This window comes from Numenius arquata, chromosome 10 (assembly GCF_964106895.1).
Source record: "Numenius arquata chromosome 10, bNumArq3.hap1.1, whole genome shotgun sequence".
Lineage (NCBI taxonomy): Eukaryota > Metazoa > Chordata > Aves > Charadriiformes > Scolopacidae > Numenius > Numenius arquata.
In genome coordinates this window covers 41,746,308-41,770,286 of record NC_133585.1, presented here as the reverse complement: position 1 = coordinate 41,770,286, position 23,979 = coordinate 41,746,308, and the positions used below count along the sequence as shown (strand labels likewise).

Genomic DNA, 23,979 nt, shown 5'->3' with positions numbered 1-23,979 from the left:
GAACTAGTTCTGTGATGATAGTAGATTGTCATTAACTAACCACTGCATAGAAAAAAAATTGTCAAATTGTGCATTTACTATACCCACTTCTTGTTTCCCTTAGAATTTTGCAGAGGCTAGCATATTAAAATCCATGATCTGTGAGCATCATGCATGTACGCACCACAGTACACGCACATACATCTCCTTTTGGTATGTTATGTAGAAATGGACCTTTTAGGTATAACAAAAGCTGAAGAAATATCAGAGGTGCTTCCACTGGTGTCTATCCTTCCCTGTTTCGTCACTCAGGCCCTTTAATTTTTGAAATACCATTTGGGATTAGAGAAAAGTATTTTGGCTGAGGTTTTGGAAGATAGTTTTCAACTCTCCCTATTAATTCTTTGTCTTTCACAAGGAAAGCCAAACTATGAAATCACACACAAAGGTAGAATGTCAGCCTAGATTTTTAGTACAGCAGACTCTGAACTGAGCCATTTATTTGTAATGTTTCTTAGCATCTTGCTTATACAGTCTGCTACCTCGGTATGATTCGTGATTGTAGAGTCTAGTCTGAATGGGCTAATAACCTCCTTCAGTTGCCAGTTATGATAGTGAATTCTTACCACTGCAGTGGTGAAGGCTCTCACTTTGTTTATCTGGCTGATAATAAGTGGAACAGTTACCTATTTGATTAGTTGCCTTATTTACTTAAAAAAAGAAGAACGATTGTACACACAGAAATTAAACAGAAAGTCTGCTGAGGTAGAAGTACCAAATAGTGAAAAATCAGGAAATCTCCACATAGGTTATACAAAGCTCATTTTGCGTATGTATGTGCTACAGTTATGCTTAAATTTGCATTGAGAGGTTAATTCTGTTTTTTCTAGCATGTTGATGTCTCACTGTCAGTACACAGATTTGACAGTGAGCAGGGAATGAATCAAAGTTCCATAGGGAATGAATCAAAGTTCCATAGTGAATGGGACAGATGTTTTCAGTATTCCTGCTCACGGGAAATGCAGAACTCTGTCGGGGAAACAAGGCAAAGAATTTTAAGGAAAGGCTGTGTCATCAAAGCCAAGTTCCTTTCTCTGGAGTGATTTCTTCTGAAAGTCTGATTAAGCCATTGAAACTGGTCTTTTCATGAATAGGCATGGATTGTATGCTGTTCATTTTCTGGGTGTCCATGCTGAAAGATCGATGGTTTGATTTTTAGTGTTCCTCTAGTTCAGTTTGGTATCCTGAATTTTAATCCCAATTACAGTAGCTTTTAAGGCTGACAATGAAGTTCTGGCTCAGTCACACTATTGGGTTGGTTGCCCCATCTGAGAGTGGAGGAATAAATGCATTTTGGTGTTACCATTGTCAGAATTAGAAAGTTAGTACTTCTAGCACCTGAAGAGCTGTAGAAATGCTATGGTCTTTAACACAGAGTCCATCCAGTCCTTTAAACACACAAGCATAGGTCAAAATTAGCCAACTCTGGCCTGTTTTCTTTCCACAATGAAGGAGAAGGATAGAAAGTAAGAGTGAGCAGCGGTCTGAGACGCGGAGTATTTTCCATTGTGTGCATGGGATTAACACTACTTCTTTCAAAGGATAATAGTGCAGTATCACACAGTATTCAGGCATGAAGTGGAGTAGTACAAATTTTCTCCCTGCATCCTTAACTCAGTCACTTGATAATGTTTTTGATGTTACTTGACTAAAGCATGTCTGCTCAAGACTGAGAACTTCGTAAGAACTGCTTATCACCCATGTGCTCTGAGCTTCTTTGTTTTACAGCAGATGCCTAGGGAATGGATTAAAATAACCACATCTTAAACGTTGCCCTGTTACCGGCTTTTGATATGCTACCAGTGACTTTCCCCACAGGATAAAAGTGTGTCCCAGAGGTGTTCTGTATTTGTAAATCTTTACCCTAAGCGACATGGACCAGGGAAGGCATGATAGATTCTCACCATTTGTATTGGCAGCTTTGTTAGAACATGTATCTGTAGAGACATGGGCTAGAGCAGTGTTCATAAATTAGTAAGATAGCTCTGATGCCTCCAGTCTCCCAGTATGTTAAACAGAGATGGATTCCCCTGAGATATGAAGATTCTGTTCCCCAAGTAATTTAGTTCTTGGAGTCATCAGTAGTAAAATGTACATTTAAAGGAAGAAAGCCAAATTTTCTTTAATATTATCGTGGGCCTTGAGATAGTTGTATCCAATATTCATGATCATTCTTTTACTCCTGTGCCTTGCCATCATGTCTCTTGGAATTTTCTTTGAGCAGAAATATGGTGTGTTTGACCTGCACTGCCTTCTATGCTCTTTGTATGAGGCACTCCCAGGGTGCCTCATACAGTGAATAAGTGAAAAAGTTTGTAAATTCAAACACACAAAATACTTGTCCATAAATATCAAATTGTATAGCTGGACATTGTGCACAGTTCTCATTGCTATGGATTAAATTGATGTCTGAATGTTCCTTCATTTGGGGGGCTATAACTAGATTAACTATACAGTCATATTTTGTAGTTCAAGTTTTGTATTCTATGTCAAACCTTAAATATCTATTACTGTTTTTTAAAAAAAAGAGATAAGTGGAGAATGGTTTTGCTGGTTTGGTTTGCTCTCACTTAGTTTCCCTTTTGCTCTTTTTGTTGTATATGTTTTGGTGTTCCTTTATCTCCACGTTTTTAATGTTGATTTTTAGCTTCTATATTAGCTATATATAGCTAATTTAATAATACAATTCTATATTAGCTATATATTTAGCTTCTATATTTAGCTCCTATATTCCATATTATTTCCCTCAAGGATACTTCAGATTTTTACTTTTCCTCCCCCTTGAGTTATATTCTTGTATGCTTTCTCCTTTATTTGGGCTTTTTACTGTCGTTATCCCTTTCTCTTATGTATGAGAGTGAACAAAGGGAGATTCTTAGAGCCTAAAGAATAAGGAGAATTTCGATGGTGACTAATAAAGCAATTACTCCATCTTAGAGGTGAAAATGAAAGAACATGGAAAAGCAGTTTTTGCTAATCTTTTTATCAACAGTGGAAGGGATGTTTACATATGAGAAAGAGAGCATTATTTTTTATTCTCAGTTGAAAAATCTAGTTTCAATGACGTCCGACATTTCTTGTTCTTTCAGTTTGTCTGAAAGGTATCACCATTTTTGGAAATGTATGGGTTTTCTCTCTTCGTTTTCTGCAGATTACTGGTAGAGAAAATCTTTGCTCAGTATCTCGTTCCACACAATTTGGAAACGGAAGAGCGAATGAAGTGCTTGTACTATTTGTATGCCAGCTTGGATCCAAATGCTGTCAAGTGAGTATAGCTTGTATTCAGCAAATACCTGCTTTCTCAGGCTTTTCCAATCATCCTACTTTTCTATATTGTCCTACTTGTATTGTCAAGATTAAAATAAAAATATAAGTAATTGATGCTTAGTGCTATTTGCAAGTAGTAGTTCAAAACATTTCCCTTTTATATACAAACTCTACATGTCCATTAGACAAAAAGATACCTTGATATTTGAGGAGAGTGGTTTTATCCATTCATTTTCATCCGATGAGAACAATACGGAGTTAAAAATGTGCAAGTAATGACTTCTAGATCTGCTCTACATTAGATCCATGATGAAGATACCTATAACTGAATACTTGTTGATAGTGGCCTGTTTTTGATTTTGAAAATGTTATTTTCAAGATAATTAGTGTGGTCATAAGACATACTGTGGCTATCCTGCATGTGTGAAATTTTTCCAAATACTATATTAAGAGAGGTGATGTTCTGTAAAAAGAGAAAATCAGTTCCACCTTATTTGGAATGGTTATTTTCTAATACTTGGTAGGTTTTGATTATACCTAGCAGATGTTGCACTTGTAAGAGAAATAAATAATCTCGTTTACCAATACATGCAGCGTGTTCTTGTCATGAACAAATTAGTAAGCGTTTCTTTTCTGGTTTTGCACTTTTGCAGAGCACTGAATGAGATGTGGAAGTGCCAGAACATGCTAAGGAGTCACGTACGAGAATTACTAGACTTGCATAAGCAGCCCACTGTACGGTTTTGAAAATATTAATACTTTATCCAATGGACCTGTTAGACTAATTTACTGGGGCTTTTTAAATATTATATATTCAGTGTGATTTATTATTCTGTTGATTTCCATATGTGGACAGTGTTCCTTTCTCATTAAGTAAAGTTGCTTTCAGTAATGCTTAAAAGTGTATGACCTCTTTATGTTTACCATTATTTTATATGACTGGTCAATATCTTTGGAAAAAGTTAAAAAAAAATTCCATCTTTTTTTGTTTGCTTTTGACAGAGCTTTTTTGTTTCTCATTTTATAACATATTTTGAGAATGAAATATGTTCTAACATAAAGCAATAGTTTGTTTGTTTGAAAACAAGTTTTTAGATATATATACTGGAATTTTACTATAAGCAAGTTTTCAAACTAGCAAAAACTTCAAATAGAAGGGCATTGCGTTGGAGTTTTGGTGCGGGGGTGGGCTTGGGGGAATTGTTTGTTTGGGGCTTTTTTTGAGGTTTTTTCCAACAATTGATTTTGATCTGTTATGTGAATTAGTGAAATTAGTGAATAGTGTGTAGTAGTGTCTAATTGTATTGTTATACTATTCTAGTGTTTATTCCTAGAACAAAAACATAAACCAAAAGATTCCAGAGTAGAATTAAGTGCTGCAGAAGAACTAACAAGTCAGCTTAAAGGTAAATTTTATAAAGGAGATATCACTAATTTGTTTGTTTGTTTTTGCTGTTGTCCTCAGTCAGAAGCAAACAGCGCTGCCATGTTTGGAAAGCTGATGACCATAGCAAGTAAGTGTTAATAAGTTCTATAAACTGTTACTATGGCATTTCTGGAAATTGTACTTCTGTGAAACTTGACATACTCAGGGGGCAAACTTAACTTATCTTAAATTGTGTTTAATCATATAGAAAATCTTCCAGATCCTGGAAAAGCACAAGATTTTGTGAAGAAATTCAATCAGGTTCTGGGTGATGATGAGAAACTTCGGTCCCAGCTTGAGCTGTTAATTAGCCCTACGTGTTCTTGTAAACAGGCAGATGTCTGTGTGGTAAGGAAATGGAAAAGCAAACTTTTATACCTTAAATATTTGTGCTTAAAACAGTTATTTGGAGTTGATGGTCTCTTTTGGTACCTTGACATGATTTTTATATATTTCTGATTTTCATAAAATACCTTTTTGGTTAACCTGTAGAGATTATGGAAAATATAATTTTTCATCATCATTTTACTTCATAAGAAAACATCAGTTTTATTCCTTCCTGGGATGATGAGCATCAAGTGTAAAGTCTAAAAGACTAATTTATTTTTTTTTTTTTTTTTAAATTATTTCAAGTATCTCTTATCGTGAGCTTCTTAAACTGTCTCCTGACACTGATGAAACTTGTTCTGAGTACTGGCAAGCCAAACATTATACTATGTGCATATTATTCATTTATTTTTCTTCCTAGTACGTTATTTTGAGATCAGTCATTCTCTCTCTCTCGCTCTCTCTCTTTCTCTGTCTCTCTCATCTGTTTAACCTCTTCAGTGAAGGTACACACCTTAATATTAAATCAGATTTTTCCAGAGATTTACAGATTGTGCCAACAATCACAGATTTTTTCATTATGGTCCCAAAATAAAGTAAGCAATTTTTTTCACAGAAATCGCAATAGAGAGCATCAACAGACAAACATAGCTTTTTGGGTTTTGTCTATTGACTCTGAAATTGTCCAGGGAAGAGAACAGAATGGCCTTCAGAATTATGCGCTAACCACTTGATGTAGATGTATGTCTCCAGATATACTCCAGATATACGTCTCCATATCTACTAGATGTATGTCTCCTCCTAAACTAGTAAATTTTGCACTTTGGGAATGCAGTGATGCAATTTCAAGAGCAAGGTTTCTTCCCTCTTTCTGAAAATAATTTAGCATAACAGAGCAATTTCCTAGTGTGTAGGGTCTGCAGCTTCCAACCCTTTAGGAAAGGGAAGGCCAAGAAGTCATTTCTTCAAGAGATTTTTAGACTTGCTGTTCAAAAAAAAAATAGCTTCTTATCCACCTTCTAATGGGTTTGCAGCTGAATTTAATGTTCTTGACATTTGGGGCATTCAGAGGGGAAAACCAGAGTTCTGGATACAAAACATTCAAAGGCAAGTACATAGGATCTAAACATCTGTTGTAGCCAAGGTAGTGTAGTGCTTCTGCTCATCTGCACTTATGTAGCTTTTAGTGCAAATTTTTTTGTTGTTGCTTATGAAATCTCATACATACAACAAGGTTACCTACAGATTTATGGATTACTCTTGTGAAAATAGATATTTAAATTCCATCTATGTTGCACTTAGCTCTCCCTTGATTCTGTTTTGGATCTGGTCTGCAGTTCCTTAAGAAACTCTGAAGAACTTTCACTAGAAACCTAAATACATCTTACATTTAAATAAAATTTGGTAAAGTATGTCTGCTTTCAATACAATGTGATAAAGAAAGATTTGGAGATAAAAGCAGCCCCCCTTAAAATACATTTCACTGATTATATAGACAATCTCTGTGGTTAAAAGAAGTGGCTATGTTTAGCTTATTCAATATGCTTAAGGAGTAAGTAAAAATGAGTATAATTCTTGTTTGTATCTAACATTCTTGTAGAGGGAGATAGCCCGGAAACTTGCAAATCCTAAGCAGCCAACAAATCCTTTTCTGGAAATGGTTAAATTTCTTCTGGAAAGAATTGCCCCTGTACATATTGACTCAGAAGCCATTAGGTAAGTTTGAAAGATCATACTAATTCATGAATGATTATAAAGATGATTTAAATGACCCCCCCAAAAAAAAACATTTTTTGAATTTAGATTGGTCTGTCCTAGCAGTAAATATACTCTTTTTAAAAAAAAAAAAAACAAAAAAAAACACCCAAACATTTTATGTAGATGTCTTCCTTTTCATTTCTAGCATCCTAGACAATGCAGTTTGATTTTTCTTTTTTTTCGGCTACTTCTTTGCAGAGCTGTCTGCAAATGATTTTAAATATATAGTAGTTGTTTCTGGTGAAACTGCTATTTGTGGGGCTTAAGGTGAAAATTATGATCATTATTTTCACATAGTTAACTGCAACACAGCCTTCCATATAGCAGTTGAATTAATTAGCGTTTGTGGGATTGTGTAAGAGAATGTTTGGATTTCTTTTGAGACTTGTCTGGCAACCTAATTACATTCTGAAACTCATGCAACTATGTGTTGATCTGAATCCTTCCAACATGGTGGGGGTTTTTGTTGTTGGGTTTGTTTTTTTTTTTCCCTAAAGAATTAATTTTGCAGAAAGCTAAGTCAGAAGGAAAAGGAGTAATGGAATAGCTTGATTTTAAAAAAAAAAACAAACAAAACAAAACAAAACAAAAAACCCCAAAAAAACTAAATCCAAACACCAAACCAAACATACCACCTCCCCCCCCCGCAATGGACTATTGGTTTTCCATTATTTATTGTCAAAAATAAGTAATCTTGCTGATATTTCCAGCCTTTGTCATTGTACATTGTCACATTCATTTGCTTTTTTCCTTTTTGTATCTGTTATTTCAGTGCACTAGTAAAATTAATGAATAAATCCATAGAGGGGACAGCTGATGATGAAGAGGAGGGTGTAAGTCCTGATACTGCTATTCGTGCAGGACTTGAACTTCTCAAGGTAATCTACATTAAAGCAGCTCTAGTTCATAATGAAGGGACAAAAGTGGTATGACTAGCAAATGAACCTTAGCATGGTTTTAACAGTTATTATTTAGATAATTACTTTTTTAATGTATGAAATTGTTTGGTTATTAATACTCACTTGGGAAAAGAATAATGAAAGAGATGGGGTTTTGGAAGAAGAATGTTTTGAAAAGGGTGCCAAGAGTTGAAATATGCATATTAAAGCAGAAATTGGTTTCTGCTTAGGGAAGTCATACAGAAGAAGGTGCAGAGGTAAAGTGAGAGGAAGAGAAATGGAGAAATTAGGAGAGGCACGTTCTTTGGATCCTGTTTGATACTGGAAGGAAAGCAAGCAATATGAATTAGAGCCAAGTTACGTAGAGATAAAAAAGGGGACGGGGAACTTGTATTCTCACTGGTGATGAGAAAAGGCTGGGGGAGAAAAAAGGATTTGAAATATCTGGAAAACATCTGTGATGGATTTGGCAGTTCACTAATGAGACTTTATTTCGAACATCTTACAAAGGGCAGTATAAAATACAGAAGGGAATAGAGAGAAAGGTTACATAATTAAAGTGAGACTTTTCAGAGGTGTGAATGAACGAGGTGGAATTTATGGAGACATGTCACACCAAATTTGGTAATGGCAGCCATGGCGGAAATAGTTACACAGAAGTATGCAAGGAAGTAATACCTGTTTGCTCATATAGCTCAGAAAACAAATCTGCCAAGGTTGAAAATTTTGTTGCTGTGACATGGATACCTTTGAGAATGTTATTTCACTCATTGATACTCACGCAAGTGGGCAACTCTGATCAAAGAAACTAAGATAAGATAAATGCAAAAAATACACAAAATACTTGCAACTTTTCATTGTTCTCCCTACCTTATGTTGTCTGAACTTTACTATACTTAATATAGCTTTGCTTTGGGATAACCTTTTGTTCTCTCTTGTCCTGCCTTGAATCCCTACATGCTTAGTTTATTATTTGACATTTCCCCTATTTAACAGAATGTGTTACATTCCGTTAGCTTTAGATGAAAAGGACAGTAATCTATGTTTTGTTTGTAGATATCTTAACCTTGATGTCTTTTCTGCTCAGGGATTCTAGAGAAATTAAGATTTCGGTTCTGTTAAGTTGAAAAAAAGCGTTCTTAAGTAGGTTGGAATATAAATGAATACTCTTGAATAAGTGTTCCTTTCAATAAATATGTTTACATCTTCAAATAATGCAGTATCTTAAAAAATATTTGGAGGAGGGGAGGACCTGAAGAATAACGCATAGATGAATTGTCTGTATCGCCTTCTCCAAAATGCAGTTATTGAATGCAATAATCTCATATGAGCATGTAATAACTATTTATGTTGATGGTAATGCTCATAAACAGTCATAATTTTGTTTTGCTGATGATTCATTTACCATGAATAAATATATGTTTGTTTTAATGTGTATCTACAGGTTCTGTCCTTTACACATCCTACCTCGTTCCACTCTGCAGAGACCTATGAGTCTCTGCTGCAGTGCCTCAGGATGGAAGATGATAAGGTAGCTGAGGCAGCCATACAGATTTTCAGAAACACGGGTCACAAAATAGAAACAGACCTGCCACAGATACGATCGTGAGTGTATTTCTTTACATGCTGCTTTTCATAACTGGAATTCTGCCTCTTGATAGTTTCCTTCATATTTTCCCCCTAAAATTAATTTATAGTCTTGTTAAATATGAACAGCTTCTCCTCCATCATTTTGTATTCCTTCACTACCTTTCTGGCCTCTATCTCTTCATTTTAAATTCTGAATTCTCACAATTTTTGTGTATTTATTGGAGGTGTTAGGTACTTAGATTTAATAGTGTATATCATGTTTCCCAGGTTACAAAATAAGCAACAGCAAAAATATGGCGAAGATGTAATTCCTTGGCATCATTTCTACTTATATCTGTCCCTCACACAATCTTTCTATCTTTGTAAGGAAGGAAAAGATAATCTCTGGTGGTTAACGGCTCTGTTATGAAACAAGTTGGGAAACAAGATCCAAAAACAGGCATGAATTTCTAACAAAGGATAATTGGCCATCTATAAGTCATCATTATGCAATTCATGGTTTAACTGCTGATTAAAGCTGCATAATCTACTAGGTATTCACAGACTATTTAAATCCTTGTGGGTAACATTTAAAACCTTAAAATTAGCCTGTTAGTGACTAACTAATCCAGATTATATAGCACAGGTTTCAAGTTCTCATATATTGAAGTAGTATCTCGGGTATTGCCATGCTAAAATATATACCAGTGTACACCATAAGTTCTCAGTGAATTGAAGGTGTAACCTCAGCAATTCTTACGGATTTGAATCAGATTTTGGGCAAAAAGAAAAACGTTACAAGTTTGCATCTGAGATGGCTTTTAAGACGTTTGTAGGGGTGAAAAGAAGGAAAAGCCCAGCAATCCCCATTGTTCACATAGTTCCCTACTAGAGTTCAGTCAAGACTGACGTTGCTGGGGTATAGCATCTTCTGTCAAAGGAGCTGGTATTGCTGACGTTTCCTTTGGTTTCATGCCTTAGCCAGGTATTGCTGAAGTATAGTCTGGGCAGTCTCAAATGACTTAAAAATATAACTGTCAAAATGGAGGTAGCCCTTTGGCATGGTTTGCAAGCAAGTCAGGTTAACGTTCTGAAAGCCAAAACCAGGTCAGTGTTTACACTGACACAAAGAAAAAGAAGTCTGAGGACAAGTAGATGTTGCAGGTTTTATATATTCAGAAATCTTTATAATAAACAAAAGATTTGATGAAATCAGCAAGGCAGGTTGTATCAAGTGACCTGTTTGGTTTTGGTTTTGTTTTCAAAACCTCTTGTGTGAGCAGGCTGCCTGCTGTCCGTTGAAGTAATGCTCACCAGCAGTAGCCCAAGCTCTTCCTCGTATGGAAAACAAATAGGTTTGTGCACCACACCATTTCATGGGCAACGACTGCTGTGTGACCCTAGAGTCTGATGGAAGCATTGGCCATGCTCAAAGAGAGCCACGGGACCACATGTAAACATGTAAAGGTGCATGTAAACACGTCAGTTGGGGTGTGATGAGGTTTGTAACGTGCACCGACACTTGGCAAAGGCCTTTCGATATGCACGTACTTACCCTATGAAAACTAGGTTAGGTGTTGAAGCTTGTTTTAACTGTAGATTTTACTAAATTCTGTGCTGTTTTGCTTTGGTTTTCATCCAACTTGTGGAATCTTAGCAGGTTTGAGAAGAGACATTCTCCTACTTTGGGATACTAGTAACGTTTTTCTAGAGGTCTTTTGTTTGGTTTTCAGTTTTGTGTGGGTTTTGAGGAAAATGTTTGAGACTTCATTCTCTCAACCCTGCAAGCTCTTCTTGCATGTCTTGTTGCTGATTTTGATGATGTAGAATGTGTCAGTGAAGGCTGGGTGCTAAATAATCCATGTACTGAATGCTGTGTTGTTACTGAGCCTTTCAGGAAAGTAAGGAATTTTCTTTTTTAGATGTTTCTGTGTCAGATGCTTTCTAGGCAATTTTGCTTTCTCGTGTGTGGTAAACCTCATGACTTAGTGTCTCAGGGGATGGGCTCTCAAGGGACAGGCCTGCCTTCCAGCACACTCTCAGGAGCAGAACTCAGTCTGACCAACCTCCACCTGGTCTCTAGGGTGGCTTCTGCCCTGCTCTTCCCTTCAGTGGGCTCTGATCAGCAGATAGACTTTGGGGGATTCAAATGCAAAAGCTCAGAACAAAGCTGTTGTTCACTTGAATATACATTGTGATAAGACAAAAGTTAAAGCAGTAAAAGCCTATGAACACACTGATGTGAAAAGGCTCTTCCTAGCTTTCATAAATTTTCTTCAGCCCTGTCACTTCCAAGCTTGGATAAGAAGCTCAGGAGTTTACCCCAGCTGAACCTGTCGGGTTCCCCCCACCTTATATTTGGCTTCCTAAACAGCCTTATTTTGATCATTATTTTCTTTCATGTTTGATTTTTTTCCCTGTGGGCTTTTTTCTTCTTAACTGTGTACAGTCAGACATTCAACAAGTATTACTAAATACAATTCCATCCTGCTTTTCACTTTATGATTATGATCTTTCCTGAACTGACTTCAAAGGAATGCGTGATTTATAAGATTGTGAGGATAGATTTGTATAGGTGAAGAGCTTTATTTTTTGTAGATTGCAATTTGCATTTTGAAGCATCTTGTTTAATTTTCACAGAACACTAATTCCGATTTTGCATCAGAAAGCAAAAAGAGGCACTCCTCATCAGGCAAAACAAGCTGTTCACTGTATACATGCCATATTTTCAAATAAAGAAGTGCAACTTGCACAGATCTTTGAGGTATGTCTTTGTCTTCAGTTTTTAAGATTTGTTTCTGTTTTTCTTAATTGATACTGGTAATTAACATAAACTTAATTCCTACTGTTTATTAACAGATAACAATTTATGAGGTCAGGAAGCCTACAGGTGCATGGTAGTCGAGATAAGTCATTAATTTTACAATAGCGAATTATTAATGTTTGTGTCTTACAGTCATGATTTTGTAATATTCTGGTATCTAATAGGTATGGTATTCCTTTTTGTCTACACAGGAAAAGTTAGGGGAAAATATGCTGGAATGATCCACACTAAGTTCCATGAGGACACATGTAGCAGATACTAAATGAGAGATAACATCCTCTACTTTCAGAATGTATTAAGTTACCATGCTTTAAGGTCTTTCTCACTGAGGAAGTTGGTGCAGAATAACTACTTGACTATAAGCTCAGACATTAGCTTACTGCTTGCTTAGACAAGTTGTAAAGCAAAAAGTCACCTTATACAGAGCAGAGAGGTTATTACTTTTCACTATAATCTCTTAAATAATAACATTATTAATCTGCACTTGTAAAATATCTTATGTTCTTAATCTTGGCTGTCTTTGAACCTATGCATAGTTCAAGAGTATGAAAAGCTTTGAATTAAGCTTACGGAGTTTGATCTCTGCTTAGACTTCTGTGAGAGAGTGCCTGTTCCCTCCCTAACACCAGAATACGACGTGAGGGTGCTGGGTGATACAGCAGCATGGAATTACCCTGGTGACTGTTACCTGGAAGGGAAATGCTGATCGCTGATAGAAATGTCCCTGGTGGTTTCCAAGTTTTTTTTACCTGCCATTATTTTCTGCCATTTGCAGTTAGGATTCAAGTTTTCACAACAACTGAATAGAATTTAGTCAGAGTTTTTCCTATGTCTCCCAGGTTTGAATGTGTTTCACTGTTAAAACAGGAAGAGAATATAAAGTTTGTTTTGCCCTTATCTCATGTGAGATTTTTGGTTGCTCGGCTAATTGAGAAATCGCATCCATTCCCCATTTTGATTTTATAACTGTATTAATTCTTATGGAAAAACTGTTCAACTTGTCAGCAATCCAGCTGTAAAATAAATGGGGTTTAGGCATGCTAGCTTACTTATATAGTTGAATTTTTAATTACTTTTTTTTTTTCTTCCTCAGCCTCTTAGTAGAAGTTTGAATGCTGATGTACCGGAACAACTTATAACTCCATTAGTCTCATTGGGTCATATTTCTATGTTGGCTCCAGACCAGTTTGCTTCTCCAATGAAATCTGTTGTTGCAAATTTCATTGTGAAAGATCTCCTAATGAATGACAGGGTAAGATATTCTTTTTTTGGTAAGTCATTGCTATTCTGTTTGCGTGTTATTAACTCGGGGGGGGGGGGGGAATAGAGCTTTTTTGTTAAATGAGTCAATAAAGGAACATTCTGTAAATGGCTATTACAGTGATAAGTGCAGTAGGAAAGATCTTTGTGTGAAAGAAAGCTTAGTCCCTGATTTTTTTGCCATTTTTACTTCTGCATTTTCTGTCTGGGTTGAACCAGTTCTTAAACTTACATGAATTTCTGTAGTCAACAGGTGAGAAAAATGGAAAATTGTGGTCTCCAGATGAAGAAGTTTCTCCAGAAGTACTGGCAAAGGTGAATGATCTGCTGTCAGTAATAATGTGTATATTTGAGATTAAAAATTTACTTTTTTCCAAGTTGTGCAATGGAGAGTATTAGAATAAATCCCTTTGAGTACTTTTGTATTAGTCTCCTTAGAATATGCAGTATTCTAGAGTTTTTATGGATTATACATACAGTTACAGAACTGGTAGAAACTGTGCATTTTGGTGTCTTCACTTAAGGACAGTAATTATGCTGAATGTTGAGAAAATTAAGAGATTCTAAAGTTTTAGCTTTTCTTACAAGAAAGGTACTTTGACTTTACTGACTGTAGACAGATTTGAAGCAAATTGAGACCCTGATGAATTTTATTCATTCATCTTTAAGGCTATTTACTGTGAATCTGATTATGGCCATTTCTAGAAATGTTTATCTAGTTGCTCTTATTTTTAATCATGTAGCAAGTATCCTGCATCCTCTAGATGCACTTGTGAGAAGACACTGAACCATAGTTGAAATGTCCCAATGTCACAAAGACTGCTACTTCCTTCTTCACTCTGTAAATATTTACTGCTTCATTCTGTTCCTTTAAAAATTTATCATCTCTAATAAATAGGAGTCTATGGAAATTTCAGTTTGACAGCAGTAGGTTTTAGTGCCTTATCAATGTTAGGAAGTAAGTTCATTGTTGATCTGTTCATTTTTCATAGGTGCAAGCAATTAAACTTTTGGTACGCTGGCTGTTGGGTATGAAAAACAACCAGTCGAAATCCGCCAATTCCACACTCCGGTTATTATCAGCTATGCTTGTCAGTGAAGGAGACTTGACAGAACAGAAGCGAATCAGGTCAGATTTTGTTCATTTCAGGCCTCCATCAATTTTGTTGTAAAATTTTAAAGAACGTGAATTCTTTTGGAGCTTTTTTAGAATTTTAAGGTGAGCGCAACATCAGTGATGGGATGATAGAAAATGGATCTGATTGGAGTTTTAATATTAGGAGTGGAATGGCAGTATGAAAATGTGCTTGACACTCCCCTCTTTCTTGTAATTTACTAATAATCTCACTCAGAACCCTGTAAAGTTCTTGATGTTAAAAGACCAAGGGGGAGTATCTTTGAAGACAGATGAGTGATGAGATTTAACACGCTTAAGAGTTGGGTGATGTTGGGTGGAGCTTTTGCATTCCAACAGTGAGGTAACTTTGCGTCTCATCTTCATTCTGAGGGTAGATGAAGGAAAGAGAAAATCTGTGGCAAAAGTGTTGCTTTCATTTAGACAGTGATATGAAAACAAGAAACTTGACTCTTATTCCACTATTTTACTGGAGTTAAGTTTTTTGTGGGGAAGGCGAAGCACTTTATTTTCACAAATTTGGTTGGGTTAATTTAGCTTGATCTGAAAGCTATAGAACTGTGGTCTGATCTGACAGAGAAAAACCTTAATTGCTCATCGGTCTTGTAAAAAGAAGAAATCGTGAAATACAAGTAATTTAAGGATAGTTGTGGTGAGTTGTGTTTTGTTTGTTTTTTTTTTCTTCTCTCATGTTTGTTTAGTAAATCGGATATGTCTCGACTGCGATTAGCTGCTGGTAGTGCAATAATGAAGCTTGCACAGGAACCCTGTTACCATGAAATAATTACCCCAGAACAGTTCCAGCTCTGTGCACTTGTCATTAATGTAAGTAACTGCATTTGAACTGGTGACTTCTAATTAATTGAGTTCAGAGTCCTTGCATCTGAGCTGTTGTTGCTGCTACATTGAGTATTTTCTTTTCCTCACTGCAGCTTTCAAGAGTTCTTGAAATTGCAAATATTTATTGTGCTGCACCTGTTGATATTTTTTAAATGTCTCTCCTCATAATTGCACCTTGAATGCTTTTTTTTTTTTTTTAAACAACCAAGATTTTTATGGTTGCATTCTTATGTTTTATCTTGCTATAGGATGAGTGCTACCAAGTGAGGCAGATATTTGCCCAGAAACTGCATAAGGCACTTGTGAAATTACTGCTCCCTTTGGAATATATGGCAATCTTTGCTTTGTGTGCCAAAGACCCTGTGAAAGAGAGAAGAGCACACGCCAGACAGTGCTTGCTCAAAAACATCAGTATACGAAGAGAATATATTAAACAGAATCCCATGGCTAACGGTTAGTATTACAGTAAAATTGTTAAGAATACAATATTCAAATACTGAACTGGAAGGAGTAGTCATTAAAACTTAAGAAAATTGCTTTTGTAAAGAAGCACTGGATAAATTTAATTTGTCTCCTCATCTTTATATTAGACACATTCAAATCTAAACTTACTTAGCTTAGCATTAGCGTAAACCAGGAAATACTTCTCTGTATGTTGCTGAGAATTATACGTGTAAAATACAATGCAGTTAATGTGGTAATTGCTTTGCTCAAAAAATCAAATTTTGTTTTCTGATATTTTAGGCTTTATGACCTTCTTTCTGAAAGAAGATCAAGTAGTTTTGTGGTAGTAAAACTCATTTATTTTTAATTATTCATTAGAAGTAAAATTTGTAGGAAGAAAATGCGAGTAGAAATTTTACATTCCATATTTGAAAAAGTGTTTCTTGTGAGGGGTGTGTGTAATATAGAGGTTATCTATGGTTTTTTGTTATTGTAGAAAAATTGCTATCCTTGCTGCCTGAATATGTGGTACCATATATGATTCACTTACTGGCACATGATCCAGATTTCACAAAACCTCAGGATGTTGATCAGCTTCGTGATGTCAAAGAGTAAGTGTCAAATGATTCTAGAGTTTTTATGGTGAGAATTTTTCCATGCTTGGAAAAAAAAAAAACTGATTAGGAAGAGGAAATAATTTATCAACAGCATTTTGCAAAACAGTAATCTTGGAGATGTGTAACACTTCAACCAGGGGAAGAAGGCATCAACAACTGCTTAGCAGTGTATTCTGAAAGCCCAAATGGTAGCCTGTAGGTCACACCATAGTATACCCAATCAGTGAGTTGTCTAGGCTTCTTTTAAACTGAAGTAATTATTTTAGATTCTTGTATTTGTGGAATATCTCTGGAATTTCCCAACACACTTAAAGAGATGCCAAGTAATGTCAGTTCAAATATCTTGGAACTTATAAAATACGGAGCTTCTCCAAGACTTGAAAACGTAATGCCCCTGATACTGGGTCAGAGTCCTGCTTCACTGGAAACTTTTTTTTTTTTTCTTTTCCCCTATTCAAAGCTACTAGAATTCTTGTTAAGTTTGCTGCTGACTTATGATTTGCACTATACATTTGCAGTGCAGGCTTAGTGCTTCTTAATGTATTTGACACAGATTTTTGTACACAAGCCTGTCATACAGAAGCTTGTTCTGTACTGTTTCCAGTTTGAGACCTTCCTGCCTGCCTCAAATAATCTTACCTACCTAAATATGACTTTTGTATTCCTTTGTGTCTTGTAATGAATTTTAAAAAAATATATAAATTTTAACACTTAAAAAAAAATTGTTAAAGGCTCCTCCCCAGCTTTAGTTTTAGTGTTTTGGTTTTATCTTGTCTTTATTTTTGGTGGAACTGTGACCCATGTTGTTTTGGTATTACAAAGGCATATATAACCACATACTACAGTATACATTATCAGAAAAACAGTTAATTCTGGGCATCAGTAGACCAGTTCACATCTTAATTCTTTGTGCACCTTCACCCATGAGACTCCAAATCTGATTCTTTCTTTAAATCAAAAACTTAATGTGTTGTGATTTCTGAGTTACTTGATTCACACCTGGTCAGAACCTGGAGTCAGTGAAGATTCTTACTTAATCATCAAGTCTACATTTTGTCCCAGGGCTCCCTGTTCATGGCAACCTCTGAAAGCACTCTCCAGCGTGTACTTTATCCAAAATGCATGGAACCAGTTCTGATTCGCAGTTGTTGAGTTAATACTTTCTCTGAGAAGTGCTTTCTAGCGCAGAGAGCTTTTTTGGACACTCCTTGTATAGCTCTCCTTTGTTGTCAAATTTCCTCCCTCATGTTTGTCACAGGCTGGCTGAACTGGCCAGAGAGGACTGCTCCAAACAAAGGAATACTCTGTACAGGAATTTTGGCAGGAATACTACTCTGAAGAGTCTCCTGAGATAAATGCAAAACATTTTTCTCATATAATGTAATACAGTGTTTCTTTCAAGAGTTCTGAGAGTCATAGTGTTCACTTTAAAGTGTTAACATAGATGCTTGCAAACTTTGGAAAATCAGGCTGGCAGTGTGTTTTGTAGTTGTCTCCCTCGTTCGTCTTGGTTTTACATGGCCTAAATACAGTCACGTAAAGTAAATACATGCGTAGCAAGTTCCTTAACCATAATCTGTCATATTTATTCGTATGCAGTTTTTTAAGTTTGTCTTACAGAGGTATATTTGCTTTGAGTTTGGTTTTTATCTTGAGACAGTGTCTTTTTCTTCTGAATTCATATTCCAAAAGTACTGAAATGCATACAGAGAATAAATTTAATTCATGCGACTCTGTTCTTCTAGGTGATTATTTTCCTACGCGAAATCCTACTGTTGTTCTGGAAAGGTCCTGTTCAGGGTTGATGAAGATTTATGTAATTCGTTGATTTAGTGAGGAAATCAAGCTATTGAAGTTGAGATGTGTTAAGTGGGATTACCAGAGTTTGTCCTTAATAGTAATCTTTGGACAATACAGGGTTTTTGAGAAGCTGGGTCAGTGTGTATGTTATCGGTCCAGTATTGATCCCATTTAAGTTCTTGAGAATAGTGAATAAATAGATGTAAAGGCATCTAACACTTTCATTTACTTACAGCCTTTATAGCTCTTGGATGCAAGTCAGAATATAGATGTCATATTTTATTTGAACATCAGATAACTATTTAAGTGTTTTGATGGAGCACAACCCTCTTTTACTTCGAATTTTTGAGAACAATGTTCCTTCATGTCTTGCGTTACAATATTTAATTTGTATCAGTTAAGAAGATTGGGGCTTTTGTGGACTAATATTCAGTCATCCTGTTTTTCTAGTTTTTTATTAGCCTCTTTCTACAAGGTAATCTCTCTTCCAGAGCTTCAGAATTAAATTAGCTACTGGCAAAGTTTGCATTTCTCAGACCCACCCATATGTCTTTCCCAACTAAGTATTATTTTACCATATTATGACTATTGTTGACCCTCTAGCCATGTGCAGCTCTGAAGCTTGATAGCAAATGATTGCATGGACAGACTAGTTGTGCTTTATACCGTAATTGAAAAATCTTCAAACAAACTTTTAGTCAAAATATAATGGGTTCTCCCTATAAATAAACTAGATTTAAAGAAAGAAAACTTGGAAAGCTAATTCCATTATGTCTATCTGTAAGGATTTCTTCTCCTCCCATATGGAACATTAGCAAGAATCTGACCTGTTTGGTTGTGGATCTCCTCTCCTCTGTGAGTTTTGTATTAAACCCTGTAGTGTGGGTAACTGTCTAGCAGCAGTATGATTTATTTAAGCCTGTTTTGAGTGTGGTCATGGTACATTGTTGATGGGACTATAGACATAGCCCAAGGCAGCGATTATAGAATTTCATGTGGATGATGGTAACACCAGAATTCTTGCTTCTATTCATATTTGTGGCCAGTGTTTACAGATCTAATAGAGAAGCACAATAATTTGACAGGTTTATTCCAAAGCATACGATTAAGACTGTGTGTGTGTGTGTGTGTGTGTGTGTGTTCAAGGTCTGGACTCTATTTACACCTTCAGATGATGTTATCTGTTTATGATATCTTCAAATTGATTGTGGTTTCTTAAGAAAAAGCTAGTACAGCTGACAAAAAATTTTAAGACATTGCTAGATGTGGGAGCTGCAGTGTAAAAGCTGGAATGTAATTGCTTGTGGTTTTATGGCTTTTTAGGTGCCTGTGGTTCATGCTTGAAGTTTTAATGACAAAGAATGAGAACAATAGCCATGCCTTCATGAAAAAGATGGCAGAAAACATCAAGCTTACCCGAGATGCTCAGTCTCCTGATGAGCCAAAGGCCAATGAAGTAAGAAATGTAGTTCAGATAAGTGTTGGGTGATGGGCTGAGAGTTTCACAAGCAGTTGATGAACAGGATTTGCAGGAAATCTGAAAGCACTAGCTCAGACATTTTTATGGTCTTTTAGAGAGAGCGTTAATTGCGAGCATTGTCTGTATGTTGCCAATCTCATTCTTTCAGAACCTTTCTGACCTTACCCAGCACACAATACCTAATGAAGTTAATAAACAAAATGTGTTAAATATGCCTGTTACTGCCTGCCTGCCTGCCTGCCTTATTTTAACTCCTACTGCCTGGTTTCCCTTCTGCTGTTGCAGGAAATAGTGTATTATTATGGCTACTGTTAAACCTATCAGTTTGTAGCAGAGGTGAGAAACCATTGATGGTGATTTGATTGAGCAAGACCTTCTGTTGTACAGCATAGGCATGTAAAGCATTACTGATTTTCATTAAATAGTGTCATATGAAACATGGGGACTTGCTGTATGTGGTTGAAGAGCCAACAGTATGGTTAATGATGTAGTTACAAAATATGTCCTCAGTGGTGGTTATTTCAACATATAGATTAAACTTTTTAAAGAACTACATTCTCTGTACATTGTAAAAACAGTAAGTAATTCCTAAAGCATACTTTTCTTTTTTTCTTCAGAAACTGTATACAGTATGTGATGTAGCACTATGTGTAATCAACAGCAAAAGTGCTTTGTGCAATGCAGATTCACCGAAGGACCCTGTATTGCCAACCAAATTTTTTACACAACCCGAAAAGGTAAATTTGTTAATTTAATTTCCAAAATAATAAGGGGAAATACTTGTATTTTTATAACTGAAAGCTGGTTATCTCCATAGTACAATATCATGAGAGGGAAAACACACATGTATTTTATCCTCAGTAAGAAAATTTTCTTACCATCAGCTGTATGTTATGCTATCTATGTCTTCTAACTGTGTGCCAGCAATGTTTGTAACCAGGTGAGAGCTAATTAGGAGAAATAGTGATATGTTAGCATGTTTTGCTAGATCGTTTCATTAAAGTGTTTTGCAAGTGCATCTGAATATGTGAGAGTATATGTATATTTTGACTATCTGAAATAGAACGCAAAGCAGACAAAGAAAAAGGGAACGTTTTTCATGTTATGCGTGGTATGTTTATATCTGTCAGTAGCTGTTTGGCTTGCTGTGCAAGTCGATCCTCCTCTTGCCTCCTAATAGTCCTGGTGAGTGCAGCTCTGCTGTCAGCAGTAGTGCTGCTGTGTTCTATAAGAGGCGTACTTCTAAAAAGTGTAAGTGGAACCAAAGTAATTCTCTGGACCAAACCTGATGGTTTGTACTGAAGAATACATCTCATGTTTTTCAGTGTCTTAGGCTGTTAAGTAACAGCCTTTCCAGAGTCCGTTCAAGCAAAATTGAGTTTGCTTATTTAACTGTGAGATGGCAGATTCCACGCTGACTGGGAGCTGGTGTCTGTGATAGCTACCTGCATTCAGATTTAGTGGCTTGGTCTGTGTAAACTGTAGTCAGAGTGACAAAGGTAGCAACTCTCAACTTGTTTAGAGAAAACTGCACCTCTTTTCTTCTCTTTGGACTTCCCATTAAAAAGATGCAAGTGAAAAAGTAGGGAGGGCGGTTTTGCTTCACTTCAAATGCTTCATGTTATTCAAGAAGATAAAATGTTAATCCCAACTTGACGTATGGCATTCTGTCATTCAGTAACGCTCGCTACAAATCTCCTTCAAAATACTAGTTTGACCTATCTTTAGGGGATCGATTCATTTGTCAGCAGGTTGCATGGTGTGAAGCGTCTGTAGCATATGATAGTAGCATCTAATTTGAGAAGTCAGTCGTGTATATATTAAAAAACAACAGCAAGATTGAGAGATCAAACACAAACTGATTTTTATTTTATTTTTTATACAGGATTTCTGCAATGACAGGAATTACATTTCAGAAGAGACAAGGGTTCTTCTTTTGACAGGAAAGGTACTGTATTTTGAGAAGTTACGTTTCTTTGAATATTACTTGCAATTTTTTTAAATGTCCTGGACTGCTGTAGTTCAAAAATTGTATTAAGAATTTGTGTACAATACTTTGTGATTCTTTTATTTGATGGCATAATTAATGACTATAACGTCCTACCTGGTGAGTACACAACATCGAGATTGCTACCTGCGCAGAGGCATAGGTTCTTAATTAACTACAGTTTTTCACATAACTACAGGTTTTTCCTTTATTCAGATAAGCGTGGCATAAAGTTATGATGCAGATACTTAATTGTGACACCACTGATGTTGGAGGTCTTAGATATTCAATCTTTAATATTTTTAATATAGTTGTTAATGCTGTTAAATTTAACTGCAAATGTCTACACCCTTTTGAACATCTTACTTTACTTCAGACATGATTTAGCTAATACCTTCACAGGGGACAGAAAATACCAAGGGTGGGGGGAAGAGGGGGCAAAAAAACCCCAAGCAAACAAAAAAACCCGTAAAACCCAGAAACTATTTTTATACATTTTTCCTATCAGCTTTCCTTTCTTGAGATTCTGAAACTGTCTTTCCTAGGTTCTGGTTAAATTACGTTGGAATGCTTTTTAGTCTAGCTCAAAAAATTATAAGTGATTTGTTTTTTTTTTTCCTGGAACTTAGTGAAAGAATGCTGGCTGACCTGTAAAATATAAAAAGCCTGAGAACAGTAAAAATCACGTTTAATATAAATTTTACATGCCTTTATTAATTTTCATGTTCTGTGTTCAATGAACTGGTACTGCATTAGTTTTTAAAAAGTCTTCAGTTAGAGCAGAACTTTGTGATTCGTTGTAAGGGTAGAAACAAATGATGTCTCTGTAAATAACCATTATCATTTAAAATCGCTTCTTCTAACACTGATTTTTCACTTACACAAAAAGTTTCTGCTATCAGAGCAGCTCAGGTGGGTGAGGTTTGCTCAGTTGGCAGAATCCCACCTCTCCTTGCTTCACTTTCCCTGTGACACCAGCTCCAGAAGAGTCTGTTCTGGCTACTTACTCCTGAGGTCGTTTCACCTTTGATAGCATTCAGATATAAGCAGCGAAGCATTTATAACTTTGAAGCAAGTTTAGTTGGTTGTATAAACTTACTACATTCCTCTTCTGATAAGGCATTCGCCAATTTAGAGAAAAGCTATCTTAACTAAAGAAATCTTGCTTTTTTAAGACAGCCTTTTCTCATGTGTTTTGTTACAATAGAGGAGGATGGGGGGGGATGCCCGGTATTATTTAGGTAATTTTCGGTGTTCTGGGAAAATGGACATGTATTCCATGCTCTAATGGAATGCATAAAAACTTGCTTCTTTTTCTGTCTACTTCCATTTTGGAAAAGACAAGATGTATAAGGATATCCCACTGACTCAGACCAAGGGTCCTTTTTGGCCTGGTATTGCTCTCCCAGAGGGACCGAAAGGGCATGATTAGGGGAGAGCATGCAGGTCTGGCCACCTCCTGCAGTACGTTCCCCCTTGTGCTTCCCCAGTGTTCATAATTCTTATAATGGGATGCTAGAACTCTGCATCTGCACTTCTTGGTTTTGATGTCTGTTTCTGGACTTGTTCACAAATTTGTCTGCTCTGGTTTTGAACCTCCCCATGCTCTGCCTTCAGAACCTCTTGTGGCAGGAGGTGCCAGAAATTTGCAACCTGCTGCTTGTGCAGAAGCACTTTCTTTTCTCCCTTAAACATTTCCTCTCTCCTATTAGTTTTATCAAATGCTTCCTACTTTTTATAAAACACTCAGTAAATAGAGCAAATAAAACATTTTAAGAATAATATATTTAAGTAAATGTGCAGTATTAGCTCTAGGATGATGCAGCTCCTGAACGTGTGTTCAGTAACAGGTTGTTTCTAAAGAAAGTGTTGGCTTTTTTGCTGGCCAAATGTTTTCCAGCATCTGTGGTATCTCTCTCCTGTCTGCTCCCTCATAATTTCAGCACATGGGAATTAATTTTTCTTGTGAGAATGTCTCAATAAATTAACTTAGTCTCTGAGGAAATGTAAAATTACATGAAGAATGTGATGTGCCAGTTAGGAAAACTTCCTTGGCTTTTCTCCAGAGACAAAATAAAAAAACTTCCTACTGCCTACCCAGCCTGACCAAATCAGTCAGCAGACACCAGATGTAAAATGCCATCACTGTACCGGAGAACCCCAGAATAGATAGATGGTGTTAAATATTTTTACATTGGCTTGCTCTATAGTAAGTGTATACATTTTTTACTGTTGTAGTGAACCTAATTCTGCATTCATTTTGGAAAGCCTTCCCCAGAGGCGCTGGGCTTTGCAAATATAGTCCTC

General features: G+C 36.2%; 1 protein-coding gene across 2 annotated transcripts in view; it reads left to right on the top strand.

The window, feature by feature from the left end:
* Nucleotides 1–23,979, top strand: part of PDS5A (PDS5 cohesin associated factor A) — an 80,957-nt gene that overhangs the window by 49,865 nt on the left and 7,113 nt on the right. For both annotated transcript variants that reach the window (XM_074154812.1, XM_074154814.1), the window contains 17 exons: nucleotides 3,191–3,304; nucleotides 3,960–4,041; nucleotides 4,772–4,820; nucleotides 4,941–5,080; nucleotides 6,660–6,775; nucleotides 7,590–7,695; nucleotides 9,161–9,321; nucleotides 11,926–12,049; nucleotides 13,203–13,361; nucleotides 13,616–13,684; nucleotides 14,362–14,498; nucleotides 15,206–15,329; nucleotides 15,593–15,797; nucleotides 16,285–16,399; nucleotides 19,529–19,661; nucleotides 20,303–20,422; nucleotides 21,571–21,633. In XM_074154812.1, the coding sequence (XP_074010913.1) occupies nucleotides 3,191–3,304; nucleotides 3,960–4,041; nucleotides 4,772–4,820; nucleotides 4,941–5,080; nucleotides 6,660–6,775; nucleotides 7,590–7,695; nucleotides 9,161–9,321; nucleotides 11,926–12,049; nucleotides 13,203–13,361; nucleotides 13,616–13,684; nucleotides 14,362–14,498; nucleotides 15,206–15,329; nucleotides 15,593–15,797; nucleotides 16,285–16,399; nucleotides 19,529–19,661; nucleotides 20,303–20,422; nucleotides 21,571–21,633 (2,017 nt within the window). The remainder of the gene's footprint in view (nucleotides 1–3,190; nucleotides 3,305–3,959; nucleotides 4,042–4,771; nucleotides 4,821–4,940; nucleotides 5,081–6,659; nucleotides 6,776–7,589; nucleotides 7,696–9,160; nucleotides 9,322–11,925; nucleotides 12,050–13,202; nucleotides 13,362–13,615; nucleotides 13,685–14,361; nucleotides 14,499–15,205; nucleotides 15,330–15,592; nucleotides 15,798–16,284; nucleotides 16,400–19,528; nucleotides 19,662–20,302; nucleotides 20,423–21,570; nucleotides 21,634–23,979) is intronic.